The sequence below is a fragment of the Myodes glareolus genome, chromosome 17 (genome assembly GCF_982192425.1).
Source record: "Myodes glareolus chromosome 17, mMyoGla1.1, whole genome shotgun sequence".
NCBI lineage: Eukaryota > Metazoa > Chordata > Mammalia > Rodentia > Cricetidae > Myodes > Myodes glareolus.
The window spans coordinates 11,743,329-11,759,711 of NC_142042.1; the positions used below are offsets into that span (position 1 = coordinate 11,743,329).

A 16,383-nucleotide genomic window follows, 5' to 3' on the forward strand; every position below is an offset into this window, starting at 1 on the left:
GCTGGAGCTCAAACCCAAGCTCCTCTGGAAGAGCAGCTGGTAATCGATTCTACAAACTGAGGCATCTCTCAAGCCTTGAAGATAATACTTTCAAAAGATACATTTTTTTTCTTTTTCTAAATGTGGTCTTTTATTACAGATGAGAATAGTCTGCAAATAAGGTTAGCTAAAATTAAAATGGAACCACAGTGGACAGAATGCACAAAGGCAGAGCCTAAACTCTGAGAGGAGAAGAGCAGAACACCAACCACCGGCAAAGCAACCGGACACTCACAGCATCAACACATCTCAAGGGCTTTCCCAAGATTTCACTTTTAAGTGATGTTGAGCTGGGTCAATAGATCAGCAGTGTCGGAGTGCTCACAGAGCAAGCATGCGGGCATGACTTCAAAGCCCCGGAGTCTAAGTAAATAAGGAGGGTGCAGCTACACAGGCACTTAGGACCCCAGTTCTACAGGGAAGCGGAGGCAGGAGCACCCCAGAGCTATCCACTAGCCTAGCTCCAGGTCAGTGGGAGACCTAGTCTCTAGAAACCGAGGCAGAGATTGGGAGAGCAGAGCACACGACTCCCTCCTCTGGTCTCCGGGAGCATGCACCTGCACACACAAATGTGTACATGTCACACATTCATCAGCCCCTCCCTCCTCCTTTCCTCACCCCTTCTCTAGCTCCCTTTCACGTGCATGTACACAGATATGCCATTACCACCATGGGAAAGAAAATGATATCATTTCCAACTGCACTTGCTTAAAGTATGTTAATTCCACAACTAGGCAATCTCAATTAAGAAAAAAAAGAATAATATTGACTGATTTGATAGCTTGACTTTTTAAATAAAATGAATGCTAATGTTGTAGTTTTTATTGAAACACCTTTACATGTGTTTATTATATTTAACAATGACCTGAAATTAGGCTGAGTTAAGGCTTTAATTAGAACTTTAAAAGGTACCATGTGGTACCTTTCTTTTACATATGCAAATACATATCTTACTAATCTCGTGTACTTAAAAATTATCAGTTTTTGCAGCATAAGCTAGATATAAAATTGCTGTATAAATAGATGTATAATTATAAATATTCACAGAAATAACATCAATGATAATATTTAATTATAGATATGTCATATTAATTTTTTAGGAATACTCATTGTTTCAAAAATACTGTTTGTCACTAACATTCTCAAGCCCAAAAAATTCCAAGTAAGTCGAACCAACAGAAACATAAACCGCATAAATCCACGGTTTGTCCCACAAAACATTTGAGTACCTGTTACCAGCTTTTCCATATGAAAGACTTATTCAGATTCTTGACCTTGGAGATGAATGCAGCATCACCCTAAGTGAGGATGGGTATGTGTGTCTATGAGCATGGATGCACACATGTACCTAGTACAGTGCTTGGAAAATGTTAGATATTTAGTAGCTAATAAAGACACAAAGTGTATGATGCAACAAATGACTTCTCCTGAGGTTTAACTAAAAATTAAACAAGAATCCACTTTTCTGTGTTATCAAGTTGTCATGAAAAGGGTTCTTTCCATTCTGAAAACTAAGTGGGGCCCAGCTCCACCGAGAGCAGCTTGTCTGAGTTTGTCATCTCTCTAAACTTCAGTTACAATGACGTCCTGTGCAAAGTTAAAAATAGAACCAGGGACCCGTTAGGACCACTCTACCTCTGAGTGTCTCTCTCCCATCTGACTAACTCATCTGAACACAATTCCATACAAGCTAGTACCACCACAAGCACAGCAGAAACTGCTCAGGTCTTCTTTATACAAGAAAATTAAGATTACTTGGTCATATTTCTTGCTAAGAAATCCTTCCTACAGATCTCCCCCATTCCTGGAAAATGGTTGATCCTCTGAAAAATAAAAAGGTAAGTATTAACATTTATTGAATCAATGAATCTGTTCTTTTATACTGTAACAATGAAAAACATCCTTTGAGATTTCTGTTTTAATAAATTAAACATTATTATATAAAGAATTTTAAACTAAATAGCTAGTAATTATTGTGAAATAAAAAATGATGATCAGAAAATAATTCTGTAAAATTTTAAAGAAATCTGGAAAAGATTTTACAAAGATAATAAAGTTTTATTGTTCTGTGTCGAATAAACGGCAATTCAATATCCAAACTGCTTTTTGGATACAATGCATAAATACAGACATTTATAGCATAGGACTTAAAATATTTGCTCATTAGTTCTACCACACATTCTCTGATTCCTTAAGTAATGAGGATGAGGGGATAGGAGGAGGAGAGGAGGAGGGGAGAAGTGGATGTGGAAATAAGAGGAAGAAGGGAGAAAGGAGGGAGAAGGGATTGGGGTAAGGAAGAAGGGAGGGGATGGGAAGGAGGGGAAGGAAGAGTGGATTAGGGAAGAGGAGGGAATGGGGAAGAGGGGAAGGAGGAAGAAGAGAGGGAGAGAGGGAGGATGGGAGGAAGGGGAGTAAATAGCAAATGTCAATTGTCTCAGATTTCTTGTAGGCTTTCCTATTTGCTTTTCATTTCTTCCAAACACCTCTGTATTGCCCTATAGAGATAAAAGCCGGAAGGTACGTAGGTGATACCATCCAGTCTTTGTCCATCCAGACACTATCATTCCCTCTCACTCATCCTAAGGTATGACACAAAATCATCTTAGATGGAATTCTTTCCTCTCAATACTCCTTTAAAGAAATAAGCTGGCTACAGGCTATGTAGGGACACGATATAGCCTGGCAACAAGACAGGCTGTCCAGGGAACTCAGAACTGAAATCTCGTATGTCCACAGATTAAGAAGCTCAATAAAGAAAATCATGATGGAATTGGTATAACGCCATCGCCCTGCCCTCTGGACAGGAGCAGCTGATGACTAAGCCCTACCTGATAGTTCTGCAGTTCTGTGATCTTCTCCTGCTGAACGGCAGCATCACACCATATGAGGTTACTCGTTTCATCTTCATCTGGAGTCTTTATAAATCCCATTTCATCTATTACTAAACGAACTGAAAGGGAATGGTTAAAATGAACAAGAGTTTAAACCTTAAAGACATCATTGTGGAGACGTCTGTACATACATCCATAACATTCCATTCACAGACTACCCACTACTTACAGCATAAACTCCTTATGAGAGACAGCTGTTTTACCTAGGACCAAATTTTTCTCCACAGCAGCTGGGAACAGAATTAGATTGCCCAAAACATCCTTAGTGATAGTCCCTTCAGATTTACCAGAGGGTATCGAAAGTGACTTTGACACCGTGAAAACACACAGAGAGCTGAGGTAAACTCTGCACAGGGTCATTTGCTCTCGTGGGTTTTCCATGACCTGGAACAAAGTATAAAACTGGAAAGGTAAAAATATCCTTGATCATCGTATCTCCTGTGCGCCTTTTACCTTTTCAGTTCAAGTTACTATGACCACTTAAAGTGAGTCAGCTCTGTTTACTCAGAGGACGAAACAGGGAAGCCAGGTTTCCAGGAAGGATTTAGAGACTGGCTCTCTGCCACTCCTCACCCTGAGAACCCACTAAATAAATTATTCTCAGGGTTTACTTTTGACTAAATATTACTCCTCCTTAACTGACATGTTACAGTTAATATACGGGCATTTGACTTCCAACAAATCTTGAGTTTACAATGAAGATGAGCTGTACAGTTGGGGTGATAATTGAGTTCCAGTGAGTTCGAAGTCCCGAAAGAAGAGTGTGCCTACATGGAGATGCTTCGGTGCTCGCGTTTAATGCTTCCTTTATCTGCGAAGCGACATGGGAAACAGTAAGGACTGTCTAGCTGACTTAGCCCAGGTGCAAAACGGATAACCAGGAATGGTTGGCCTCAGATCCTACAGGCTCTTGGCTATTTGCTGGAGGACAAACCTGGTTTTATATGCAATGATGCCTGGGATAACAAGGACACCTAGAGAGGTTCTGGAACCATCTATGTGAGGGCAGAGAACGGCTCTCAAAGGCAGCCAAATGTAGTTTGGAGTTATACCGATACCTTGTGTCATCGAGTGCACACACAAGAGAAAGGTGACATTCTCCACTGTCACACATTGTGCCCCCAAGAGATGGCCTCCCTGGGGGCTCTGCTGCTCCTGTGCCATTTGGACACATACAGAGAGTGAGAGCAGGGGCACCAGGTCCTGTGGGATTCCTCTAATGAGCTAATAGCAGAAAACAGACACAGGGGCAGAACCCCTGCATGAGGCCAAATCTGCTCCTGAGAAACAGAGATACATCCTCCGAGCTCAGACAGAACTGGCGAGCCCCGGATGACAAGACAAGACGACATGGCAGTGATAGGGGCCGTTCAGCTGGCTACCTAAGTCCTGGATCTTCATCTACTAACACCAGCAAGGCCAGATGCTTCCAGATCACATAAGAATAGCTGAAAAGATGTACTCTATATTCACAAACCTTCATAAGATCAGACAGGTATAAATCTTTCTTCTGATGCATTTCAAAGCTCGGAGCGCTGACAACGTTGAACATTACAGGAAAATCCAGTGTTGGGTAGAGACCCACATATTTCTTTCTGCTAAGTTAACTGGATGCCTTTTTCTTTGTTTGAACTGAAACTTTAGAAATCCACTAGTGCCTTTTCAAAGTGCCTTTTCAGATCACCCCCCACCCGCATAAGGAAGAATTCTTCTAACCTGTCAGCAGTTTTACAGAAGTAATTTAGAAATCCATTACATAAAAGATAATCACCTCTCTCAACTCTACATTGTTTCCTATGCCAACGCAGTTTTCCCGTTGATCATGGGAAGTGCTGGCTTCTGGAGACACACACTCACCAATTTCAAACTTTGTCCCAGCAACATTCGCCGTAATGACTCCCTTCTTTTTCTTTTTTCTGACTTTCCTTTTCATTGTACATTGATAAGGCAACTCTGTACTCAGATCCAGGGGAGAGGATCCTGGAATCACTTTAAAAAGAAATAGACACAGCTGTCACTAAAATAAAAATAATGTGACCACAAACATTCATGTTGCCCCCAGCAAAGAAAAACTATAAAGGGTGACACTTCCAAAGTTTCAATATCATGTATTCTGAACACACTCATAGCCTGTAGTATGGGCAGGCTAACCCACTTACCCCCTTCTTGAGGCAGAGACGGCATGGTCACCTATGCCAAATGAGCAAGAGCAAGAAACAGGTGCACGGTACCAAGCTCTCAGTAAATCTGGAAGTTCCGCGTTCATCTAAGTAGGATATGGCCCCAAATCACAGGAAGTTCCTATCATATTATCTGGGTCAAAGTCTCAGATTTCACGACACAAAGTTTTGGGCTAGGAAGCTACCTGGAGAGGTTGAAAAATAAAGTTAGTTCAGACACAGCTTCATGATATTTCTCATGCCAATGCCATTCTTGTGAGATGCCACATTCATAAGAAAAGCTAATTTGTTCCATCAAAACAGTATGCGCCAATCAGTTATTAACCCATACACAAAATGTCAAGTTACGGCTTTCTAGTCTGGAAGCACACAATCTAAATAGAGAGCTTTGTTTTGTTTCAAATGATAGACCTTTAACTATACAAATTACACAAAGAAATTAAAAAATAAAATTCATTGCTGTCCATTAACCACTGAGAATCTTGAGATTTATCATAAGCAGCTTAGCCTTTAGTCAAGCCAAAGAGGGAGCTTTTTTATCCCTGTGTTACAGAAAAGTTATCTGAGCTCAGAAAGGGCAAATAATTTTCTCTCCTTACAAAGAAAGTAAGAAGTAAAGTGGAGACTGAAATGAAGTGTGTCAAAGCCAAAGTCCCTGAGCCAGGAACCCATACAATCTTCAATGCAATGCTTCACCTGTTACTGGGACGATACTTCTAACATGAAGCAGTGAAATAGCCACGAGGGGAGGGGGCTGCTCACAGAATGAATACAGGCAGTGATTCAGTTTTACAGGGGTAGGGAGGAATGGCTTCCTAAAGCAGAGTGAATCATGCCTTGGAAGAAGTTTGGAAGGCTCAAAATAGGAAGGACCATTACTAGGAGGATATTGTTTAAACAGATAGAGGGACACAACATTCTCTTAAGGAATGAACTATTGTGATTCAGCCGCATAGTGACAGGACCCACAGTGTGCTCTGTGGGCATCTGCAGTGTCTGCGGGATCCAAGCATCCAGGTCCTAACTATGCTGACAAGTTCACACTGTCAACTCTTGGACTTCCCTCTTCCTTGAGCTCCTATGTCTCCAACCATAATTGGAAAAGACATCAAAACACAGGTGATGTGGGAACCTGAGCCAAATTATCAGAGTTTTTAGAGCTCATTCAGCCATCATTCCTAATAGCCATCATTAGCAGTAAGACATCGTCAGAGGACGTTTACAGCTTTATTTATTATCTGGTATCACTTTAAAGAAAATAAGTCTCCAGTATAATTCACTATAAAAACTAACGAAGTATTATTTATTAGAGATTCACAATGGGTAGGCAGTGTGTTAAGTATTTAAAGTGAGTAACACCACCAGCAAGCTTTGAGCTTCAGTTCATTTTCCCACAACTTCTAGATATAGACACCATGGTTTAAAACTGAAAACCAAGAGTTTTGACACAGTTCTGCCTAAGTGGGGATCTCATCTTTCTCACTCTCCTATTTTTAGACATCACACTGATGCTACACAGACATAAGGAGCTGGCAAGGCTAATTTGGTACTCAGGAAGACAGGCTGTATTCTGGAAATTCACAATACCTCAAACCAAACAGGGAGCTCACAATAAACATCTCCAAACTGATCGGCCAGCTCCTAATTCCAGCTGGAAATGGACTAGGTCACCACTCAGAAGGAAGAAAGGAGTGGCTTGAAGGTCAGTTCTGTTTTGTTTAGAAGCTCTCCGATACTGAGATTGAGTTTGGGATGTTGTGCCCAGCACCTTGTTACTGGAGTAAACAAAGGTCCCTTTACAGTAATACCTCACTGATCCCATTAGCAGTCGGTGACAAAGTCAGGCTCCTAAAACAGACCTGTCGATTTCTGAACTTAAATTATGAAACAAACAACTTCAAAGTGCAGAATACAACTGTTCCATGAGCCACATGGGGATCTAAAGTGTTTAAAATGCTCCTAGTCGTACACAGGCTCTACTCCATCCCACTGCTGATTTGGTGGAAGTGCCTGATAAACTTCGAGGTCTTGATTGTATCTCCCCCAATCCGAATTAAATTTATTTTAGGCAAGAAATTTGAGAAAGACTTAGAATATCACGCAGGTAAGCTACTGTCATCTACTCTCCAAAAGCTGGAGGCATGATTTATTGACCTAGGAAATACTTTAAGCCAATGGTTTCTCACCAGAAATCAAAACACTCCAAACATCAGTGCCCGAGAACTCTTCCCTGCTCTACCTATCGCTTTAAAACCTAAGGAAGCAGCTGCTTCAGCCTTTGATCGTGTTGAGGGATTCATTCCCCCTTCTTCTGGTGGGGTTCTTTATTTGTGTCTCATCAAAACCACCCATCTAGAAGGTGAGTTCCCGAAAGTAGGTGGCTTTCTTCAGGCTTGCTCACAACTGCATTCCCAGGATCAGAGCCTAGCAGTGCTTAGTAGTCACCTGTTACTAAGTTAGTGGGTGCTATGGTTCAGGGAAATCCTCTGAAGAAGTGGGGGTTTCCTCATGCACAAAAGTATGTGACCCTTTTTGCTCAAGTGAATATATTAGGGGGCTTTGGTTTCTACTGATTACTTCAAAAGGCTGAGCCATGATAAATGTGTGTTAACTCATGATAAGTTAGTTATCATTATCACATCATTGGTGTGTGGAAGAGCTCAGGTGTGTGCAAGAGCTCAGGTGTGTGGAGGAGCTCAGGTGTGTGCAGGACTTGGGTGTGGGGAGAAGCTCAGGTGTGTAGGGGAGCTCAGGTGTGTGGAGGAGCTCAGGTGTGTGCAGGACTTGGGTGTGGGGAGAAGCTCAGGTGTGTAGGGGAGCTCAGGTGTGTGGAGGAGCTCAGGTGTGTGCAGGAGCTCAGGTGTGTGCAGGACTTGGGTGTGGGGAGAAGCTCAGGTGTGTGGGGGAGCTCAGGTGTGTGGAGGAGCTCAGGTGTGTGGAGGAGCTCAGGTGTGTGGAGGAGCTCAGGTATGGAGAGGAACTCGGGGGTGTGTGTGGGAGCTCAGGAGCTCACTCGGGTGTTGGCTTCTATGTCTTCCTTCTTTTCAAGAGGTATCAGACTTGGTGTTTATTCTTCCCATGCTGTTCTTAATACACCTTTTTCCTTCATATGCATTCGCTTCTATGCAATATCTAAGTGTGTATAATTTATATAATTTTAAACTATGTCAATACTATACTATATATTCTTAGGCTATTTTCTAAAATTTGAACGTTTGTGTGATTCATCTTGTTCCATCTCTTTTCATTAAGAAGTACCACACTGGAAATCACCCTCGAAGTTTGGTCAAGATCTTACTTCAACAGCAATGCAAAGCCCCTAAAGGACTTCCCATAGATTACACTGGCTGTGTAAAGAAAACAGGAGAAACAGTGTGAGCAGGATATTTTGAATGTTCATGGCAGGGAAAATGAGGCCACAGGCAGCCTCACATATACACAGAGAGAATACTGCTACAGCTGTTAGACTTGGTGATCAGGAAAGAAGTGGATTTCAAGGCAGCTGGCTTGGAGAATCGGGAAGGAGCTAGCATCATGCATCAAAAGACCTGCAGAAAGAAAATCCAACCCCAGGAGTTAAGTGCTCTCAGTTAACATTTGCAGAAAACAAATGAACAAAGACCAGAAAATAAAGAAGATTAATAATTGAAGGTAAGACAAGAAACACTTCTATTTCATATAAAGCATACTTTTAATTAAACACAGAATGGGGCTGGAGAAATGGCTCAATGGCTAAGTGGTTTACTGCTCTTGCAGAGGACCCACATTTGCTTCCCAAACCGACATAGCTGCTCCCAACTGTAATCCCAGATCCAGGAGGATCCAATGCAATCTTTCGGCTCCTGCAGACATTGCACACACGTGATGCAGAGACATTCATGTAGGCAAAACACTCATACACATAAAATAAAAATAAATCTTTTTTTAAAAAAACACAGAAGATTCCCTCCATAGTCTAGCTGATCTGAATTTTTTGTTTCTGCCAAAAAGTGACAATATATTCAGCTGTATAACTGGTGAACAACAGATGATGTCACCCTAACTGTTCTCCTAACAATAGTGCATTGACCCTCCTCATTGTGTGTTCAAATTCAAAAAGTTTGGAGAAGCTGCTTGCTTCCTAAACATAAGAACTCTTGTGTCCCATTCCCAGGCTGGCTGTCTTCCCCGAACCTGGAGCTGGCTGTGCAGAGTGTTATCGACACTTCTGGAAAGCTGGTGGGAGCCAAGTGTGAGCAAACCAAAGAATCAAAGAACCATTTATTCATTCTGGTAACAGAACTAACTTTGACCTGAGGCAATAGTAGCTCCACTGATTTACTGTTATTTGCTTTTCAGATTTCCATAGCTTGCTTGGCATCTGTTCAATGTTTATGGCTAAATAACGTTACCCAAATGCAATATTCACAGAGATCTGTGGAGTTTCTCGTCCTTAGAATTTAGCCTAGTGTGACATGAAGAAAACATAGGCACTGCTAACACAGCATACCTGGAAGGCATCTTTCTTTATTAATATTTATATTTCCACTATGTGACACAATAAAAAAAACCATAAACCTCACTCAGCAAGAGTGTAATTGAATAAAGTTCAAATCAAATCACAGAGCTATTTAAGTAGCAGACGAAAACATTATTTCATAACATCTTAAATGCTTAAGTAGTGTCAAAAGCCTATTTGGACATGTTATCCAAGCATATAATATTGTGTCCTAAATAGCTCTCAAACCACCCTAAAGGGAAGAGAAAGAAGTTTCACTTGCTCTCTGGGAAAAAATATATGATGTTAGTAAAGGTTTATATACCTCACTTACCTCTGTCTATCCATTTACATATCTTCATCACACACACACACACACACACACACACACACACACAAACACACACTAAATTTACCTTGCAGGTGTATGCATAGGTGCACACACACACATACATACGTACACACAGTTAAGAATCTGAGACATCCTCAAAGTACCAGCATACACTTTGCTACATAAAGACCTCTTATTCTGAGATTCTTGGGTGGGATTGAGGGCCCTTTGACCTCCCAGTCCCCAAACCTGCAGCAGAAGGTGAAACAGAAATCCAGAGGCAAGTGGAGAGTTTCTAATACAGTCAGTTCTCTGTTCTTTACCAGAAAGGTCACAATAGATATGAACCTTTGCATCTGCCTCACAGGTGAGCAGATGACATCACAGTGGGGCCATGTGATGCCAGCACAGTTCTCAATGTTCAAAACTTAACTCTTCAACATTGCCCATAAACTTGGTGGTTCCTCTGATACCCCGTGGCTTGGTAAAGTGTGTAACAACATAGTCAGACATCAAAAACACACAACAAAATCCTCCTTAGTTTGCCATTTGAATTCTTTGTTTGGTATTTATCCCATGCCCACACATTACCAATTTTAGGGTATATGTTAGTTTAATGCTTATGCAACAGTTTTCTATTTTCTGTTACCCAGTTTCCTCTGGTGATAGGCTACCCCTTAGCTTCAACCCATGTGCAGAAAAAGAGATTGCTAATTTACCCTCGTTCTTAGGCATGGCAGTTAAGATCTGGGGACCCAATTATTAACACCAGAGATAAATAATAAAAGTGTGAACATTTTATTAATTTTACACATTTACAAGGATTTTCACAAAAGAGCATATCCCAAAGAAGTTAACAAAGTGGGTGTTTTCATGCTTGGAAAGGAATGGAACAGAACAGACAGACAGATGGATGGACTAGTAAGTTCCCAGGTCACCAAGGAGTATCGGGGGAGAGAAACAGGACACTGGAAGGTAAGTTACTTCCAACTTCGGTTATTCAGGTTTGTTGCAGCCCCAATTCCTCACCTTCAGTGATCAGAACTAGTTTCTAACTCAGACTGTGAAATACAGCCCTTCAAAAGGAATCTTTGCCGTTTAATCCACCCGCGGAAAACCATGCTAAGTGGCCCTTTCTGAAGTGACGACTCCTTGGGAGATTACTGTCTGAAATAATCCACATGTCAACTGGGGGTTCTGTCTCAGATCCACATGTATTTTGGGAAAGACTGAAGATAATTCCAGTTTCAAGGATGAGTAACTGGCCTAGACCTAAAGCAACCATGCGTTTCCATCCTCTTGATCCCTGAAGTCGGTTTAGCAATGAACAAAGGCCAGCGAGAATCAGGACTAGACTCACTCTCATGCTTCTGGAAGGTTACAGGCTCCTTCTTGTGATGCAGACATGAATCAGAGAAGATACATATCTATCACCACTGGCTCACAGAGCCTCCTGCACAGAATCTCATCAGAAATTCAGGTTAGATTTTTTTTTACTATTGTTTATAAATAAAGAAAAATGCTTCAAAACCCCTTGCCTAAAATGCTGACCCTTGGAATAAATAAAAGCTTTGCCTTTTATTTTCTTGGAGAAAAAAGGAGGTAAAGCTTGAATGTGTTTAATCCACCATGCTGGAGAAACACTTCTCTCTAGAAGGTTCTTAGATTTAAAATTAGAAGTTTCAATTTGACTAACAGCTAAAAAGTTGGATAATCCTGCTACCATTTCCAAATGCTTCTAAATGAAATGGAGTCACATAAAATTAACTCATAATGACTGAATCATTCAAAATTTGGTAAGTCCATATGAAAAGTCCCTAGTCCTCATGCAATGCTCTCTGAGCTTCTATGAGTTAAACTAAGGTGTATGGGTTAAGTCTAAGATTTTAAGCAAGAAAGAACAATTACTGTGTTCCTGGATTATTAAACTACATACAAAATGAATTTACATGATAACATTTGAGGAAAAAAACTCATCTTTACCTATCAGACCATCTAAGAAGAATAACCTAGATCCCATACCCTCTTCTGACCTCTGTGGACCCTGCACTCACATATGCTCTTACATACAAACAAATCAACACTCATACACATAAAATAAAAACAAATAAATCTTATTATAACCACTCTCTCTAACAGTACAATCTTTGCCACAGAACTAGTCCTTTTATAGACACATGAAGGGAAAGGGATATTTTTATCCTTCAAAATAAACAGGGATGGAATGCAAAATAGAACTGGAGCACAGAGTGAGCCAGGGCACAATGATATGTTCTCCATAGACACACTCAAATCAGGAGCATTTATTTTCTCAGTGATTCCTTCCCTTGACCACTTCCTTCTCTGATCACATCCAACTGATACTGTAAAGTTATTCGGTCACATAAGGCATTGAATCAATAATCTGTTCAAAAACTTATTGCCCCTTGTTTTATATCAAACATTTCATTGGTGTGCCAGTTGGTTTTCTGACAAGTTGGCATAAGCTGTAGTCATAAGAGTGGATGTAACCTTGATTGAGAACGTGTCTCCATAAGACTGGGCTCTAGGCAAGCCGGTAGTGTATTCCCTTAATTAGTGACTGATGGGGAGGGCTCAATCAATTGTGACTGGGGCCACCACTTGCCTGGTCCAGGGCTCTATAAGAAAGCGGGCTGAGCAAGCCCTGTGGTGCAAGTCAGCAAGAGCACTGCTCCAGGGCCCCTGCATAAGTTTCTGCTTCCAGATTCCGGCCGTTTGGGTTCCTGGCCTGAATTCCTTCAATGGATGAACTATGGTGCAGAAGTGTAAGCCAAACAGAACTTTTCCTCCTCAACTTGCTTTTGGTCATAGTGTTTCATCATGACAACAGAAACCGTAACTAAGACAACTTCTCACCAACTTATTGGGGACTCTAGCAAGTACAACATATGTCTTCTATTTCACCATGCTCATATATATGTGGAAGAGTTATTTAGCTTGGGCCATCTTACAAATAAAACTTCATCCAAAGTCCATGACATTGGCTATTCATATCAACCCAAAGAATGACAGCCAACACCAGACAATTACATAACCATATGTAACCATATATTCATGGGACGCACATCAGAAATACAAATTAAACACAATACTAAATCAACAAGGCTGATTTTCAATTCTGCTATGTAGGATGGGAATTTACCATTTTTAAGATCTTAATGCAATATTCACAATTATCCATTATACAAGTCCCACTAGAAAACAACGCAAAGTCTTTAGGACACTGTTGAATAATGCAGTGGCAATCACATCCATTCCGGTCTTGATCTGGCTTGGGTGGCCACACCATATTGCTAGAACTTATACTCAAATATTACATAGTTTATTTTATTTGTATGCATATGTGTGTGCATATGGGTTTGCACACAGGGTTGTGCCCATGGAGGACAGAAGAGGTGATGTGGTTCCATGGAGCGGGAACCACAGGTGGACTTGAGCTGACTGACCTAGGTGCTAGAAGTTGAACTTTGGTCCTCTGCAAGATCAATACACACCTTTAACCACTTAGCCATCTCTCCAGTCTTTCAGATCTTATCTTCAAAGAAGTTAATCTGTTTTCAGTCAATCCAATGGGCTGTGTTAATAACATAGAAAAGAGGGATCTTACAACAATGCACATTTAGTGTGTAATTTCAATGCCCTCCAAATATTACTATTCTCTGCTATTAGGTTATTTGAACATTTCATTTGAATCTCTTCGTTGAATCACTAGAGTATAAGCCTCTTAGAGGGAAATATAGACATTCTGAAGTCTCCACAGAACTTGGCGCTATACTCTGCATCCATAAGTTCTAAATCATTCTACAGGAAATAATGCATTTCACCTTGTGCAATGGAAACTCCACACAATCTATGAGGGTGACCCTTGCTTAGAGACCTAGCAATAATGGATACAAAGTCTAAATTAGACACCTCTGGTAACCAGGCAAAAATTCTAGATGAGGGATTGGAACCAACCTAGTCACAAACCCTTTGACCTATAATCCTACAATTTGTACTGCCTGCACAATGTATTGGGGTAAAGACAATACATAAATTGTGAGAATGACAAAATAAAAATTAGGCCCTTCTAATTCTTTCTCATCAGCTGATAAATTCACCTACAGTTAAGAAGGCAATCGAAGACAGAATAGAGCAGACCAGGAGGTGAGTAACCAGCTCCCCAGCTGGACAGTCCAGTCTCTAAGCCCTAGATCCTGGGCTATAACCCCGAGACCCTCCCCAACCCATCTCAGCTGTGCTAGATGGCCATTAGGCAAGCCTCCCACAGGCAGACTGCTCCAACACCCACCCTATCAATCAGACCCTGTAATCTGCAAGTACCACTCCACCCGCAAACCCATCCATCCACAGAGACCTCAGTGACTTGCTGAAAAACAGACAGCAACTGCACAGAGCAGACCAAGAGCAGCTCCCTAAGTCACAGACAGCAACTGCACAGAGCAGACCAAGAGCAGCTCCCTGAGACACAGACTACAATTGCAAAGATTGGACCAAGAGACAAAGACACTGCCTGCCCCAAATGAAGGAGAGATAGGTAGGCATCAACATAAGAATACATTGAAAAACATAAAAAGCAACATAGTAACACCAGAACCCAGTAGTCACACAACAGGAAGGCATGAACATTCTAACATATAAGAAGCAGAAGAAAATGGCCTGAAATATAATTTTGTGAAGATGATAGAAACCCTTGAAGAGTAAATGAAAAATTCCCTTAAAGAAATAGAGGAAAAGACAAACAAAAAATTGCAAGAAATCAATAAATCTCTTAAAGAAAGCTAAGAAAACCAGGAAAAAGCAGTCAAACCAGTAAAGCAAACAATTAAAGACTTGAAAACTGAAATAGAGGCAATAAAGAAAAAATAAACAGAGGGAATTCTGGAAATGGAAAATCTGAGCAAATGAACAGGAAATACAGAAACAAGCATAAACAACAGAATACAAGAGATGGAAGAGAGAATCACAGGCATTGAAGATATGAATTTTAAATCCAACAAATTCATAACACAAAACATTTAGGAAATCCAGGACACCATGAAAATACCAAACCTAAGAATAATAGAGATAGACTAAGGGGAAGAAATCCAGCTCAAAGGCACAAAAAAAATGTAATCAACAAAATCATAGAAGAAAACTTTATCAACCTACAGAAGGATATCCCTATGAAGGTACAAGAAGCCTACAGAACACCAAATCGACTAGACAAAAAAAAAAGTCTCCTGCCACATCGCTGTAGAAGTTCTCTGGTAGAGTTTTTGGGGTCACTTACATCAGTATGGTGGTTTTTCAGAAAACTGGGACTCAACCTACCTCAGGATCCAGCAATACCACTCTCGGGCATATAACCAAAGAATGCTCAATCATACTACAAGGATAGGTGTTCAACTATATTCATAGCAGCATTATTTGCAATAGCCAGAACCTGGAAACAACCTAGGTACGCCTCAATAGAAGAATGGATAAAGAAAATGTGGCATAATTACACATTAGAGTACTACTCAGCAGTAAAAAACAATGACATCTTGAATTTTGCATGTGAATGAATGGAATTATAAAACACTATCCTGAGTGAGGTAACCCAGACCCAAAAAAATGAATATGGATACAAAGGACTCTGAGCCTATAGTTTATGATCCGAGAGAAACTAAGTAATAAGGTGAACCCAAAGAAAAACATATATAGATCTACCTGGAAATTGGAAACAGACAAGATCACCTGACAAAATTGGGAGCATGGAGGTTGGGGGAGAAGGGAGGGTGGAAGAGGAAGATGAGTGGAGAAGGGGAGGGTTGAGGAGAACTTGAGGGATAGGATAGACATCTCTTGAGAATGAGAGCAAGGAAAGAGATAGCTTGCTGGAGGGAGCCATTATAGGGTTAGCAGAAACCTGACTCTAGAGAAATTCCCAAGAATCCACAAGGATGACCCCAGCTAAGACCCTAAGCAATAGAGGAGAGGGGGTCCAATCTTGACTTGCCCTGTAGTCAGGCCAATGAATATCTTAAATATCACCATAGAACCTTCATCCATCATCTGATGGAAACAGAGGCAGAAACCTGTATTGGAGCACTGGACTGAGCTTCCAAACTCTAGAGTTTCCAAACTCTAGCTGAAGAGTAGGAAGAATGATAATATGAGCAAAGAGGTCAAGACCATGATGGGTACACCCACTGAAACAGTCTACCTGAGCTAATGGGAGCTCACCAACTCCAGCCAGACAGGGAAGGAACAAACATAGGACCAAACTAGTTCCTGTGAATGTGGTTGAGAGTTACTTGGCTGGGGCAGACTGAGGGGCCACTGGAAATGACACCAGGATTTATTCCTACTGCATGTACTGGCATTTTGGGAACCTATTCTCTTTGGATGTATATCTTGCTCAGCCTAGATATAGTGGAGAGGGCCTTGGACCTTCCCCAAAGCAATGTGCCTTACCCT

General features: G+C 41.0%; 1 protein-coding gene across 3 annotated transcripts in view; it reads right to left on the reverse strand.

Moving 5' to 3' along the window:
• Nucleotides 1–16,383, reverse strand: part of Ttll7 (tubulin tyrosine ligase like 7) — a 121,265-nt gene that overhangs the window by 68,968 nt on the left and 35,914 nt on the right. For 2 of the 3 annotated variants that reach the window (XM_048453614.3, XM_085677568.2), the window contains exons 2-5: nucleotides 5,093–5,298; nucleotides 4,791–4,922; nucleotides 2,871–2,992; nucleotides 1,795–1,862 (exon numbers count right to left, since the gene is read on the reverse strand). In XM_048453614.3, the coding sequence (XP_048309571.1) occupies nucleotides 1,795–1,862; nucleotides 2,871–2,992; nucleotides 4,791–4,922; nucleotides 5,093–5,117 (347 nt within the window). In that variant the 5' untranslated portion in view covers nucleotides 5,118–5,298. Of the gene's footprint in view, nucleotides 1–1,794; nucleotides 1,863–2,870; nucleotides 2,993–4,790; nucleotides 4,923–5,092; nucleotides 5,299–13,436; nucleotides 13,517–16,383 lie in introns of all 3 variants that reach the window. The other variant, XM_048453615.3, reaches the window with a different exon arrangement.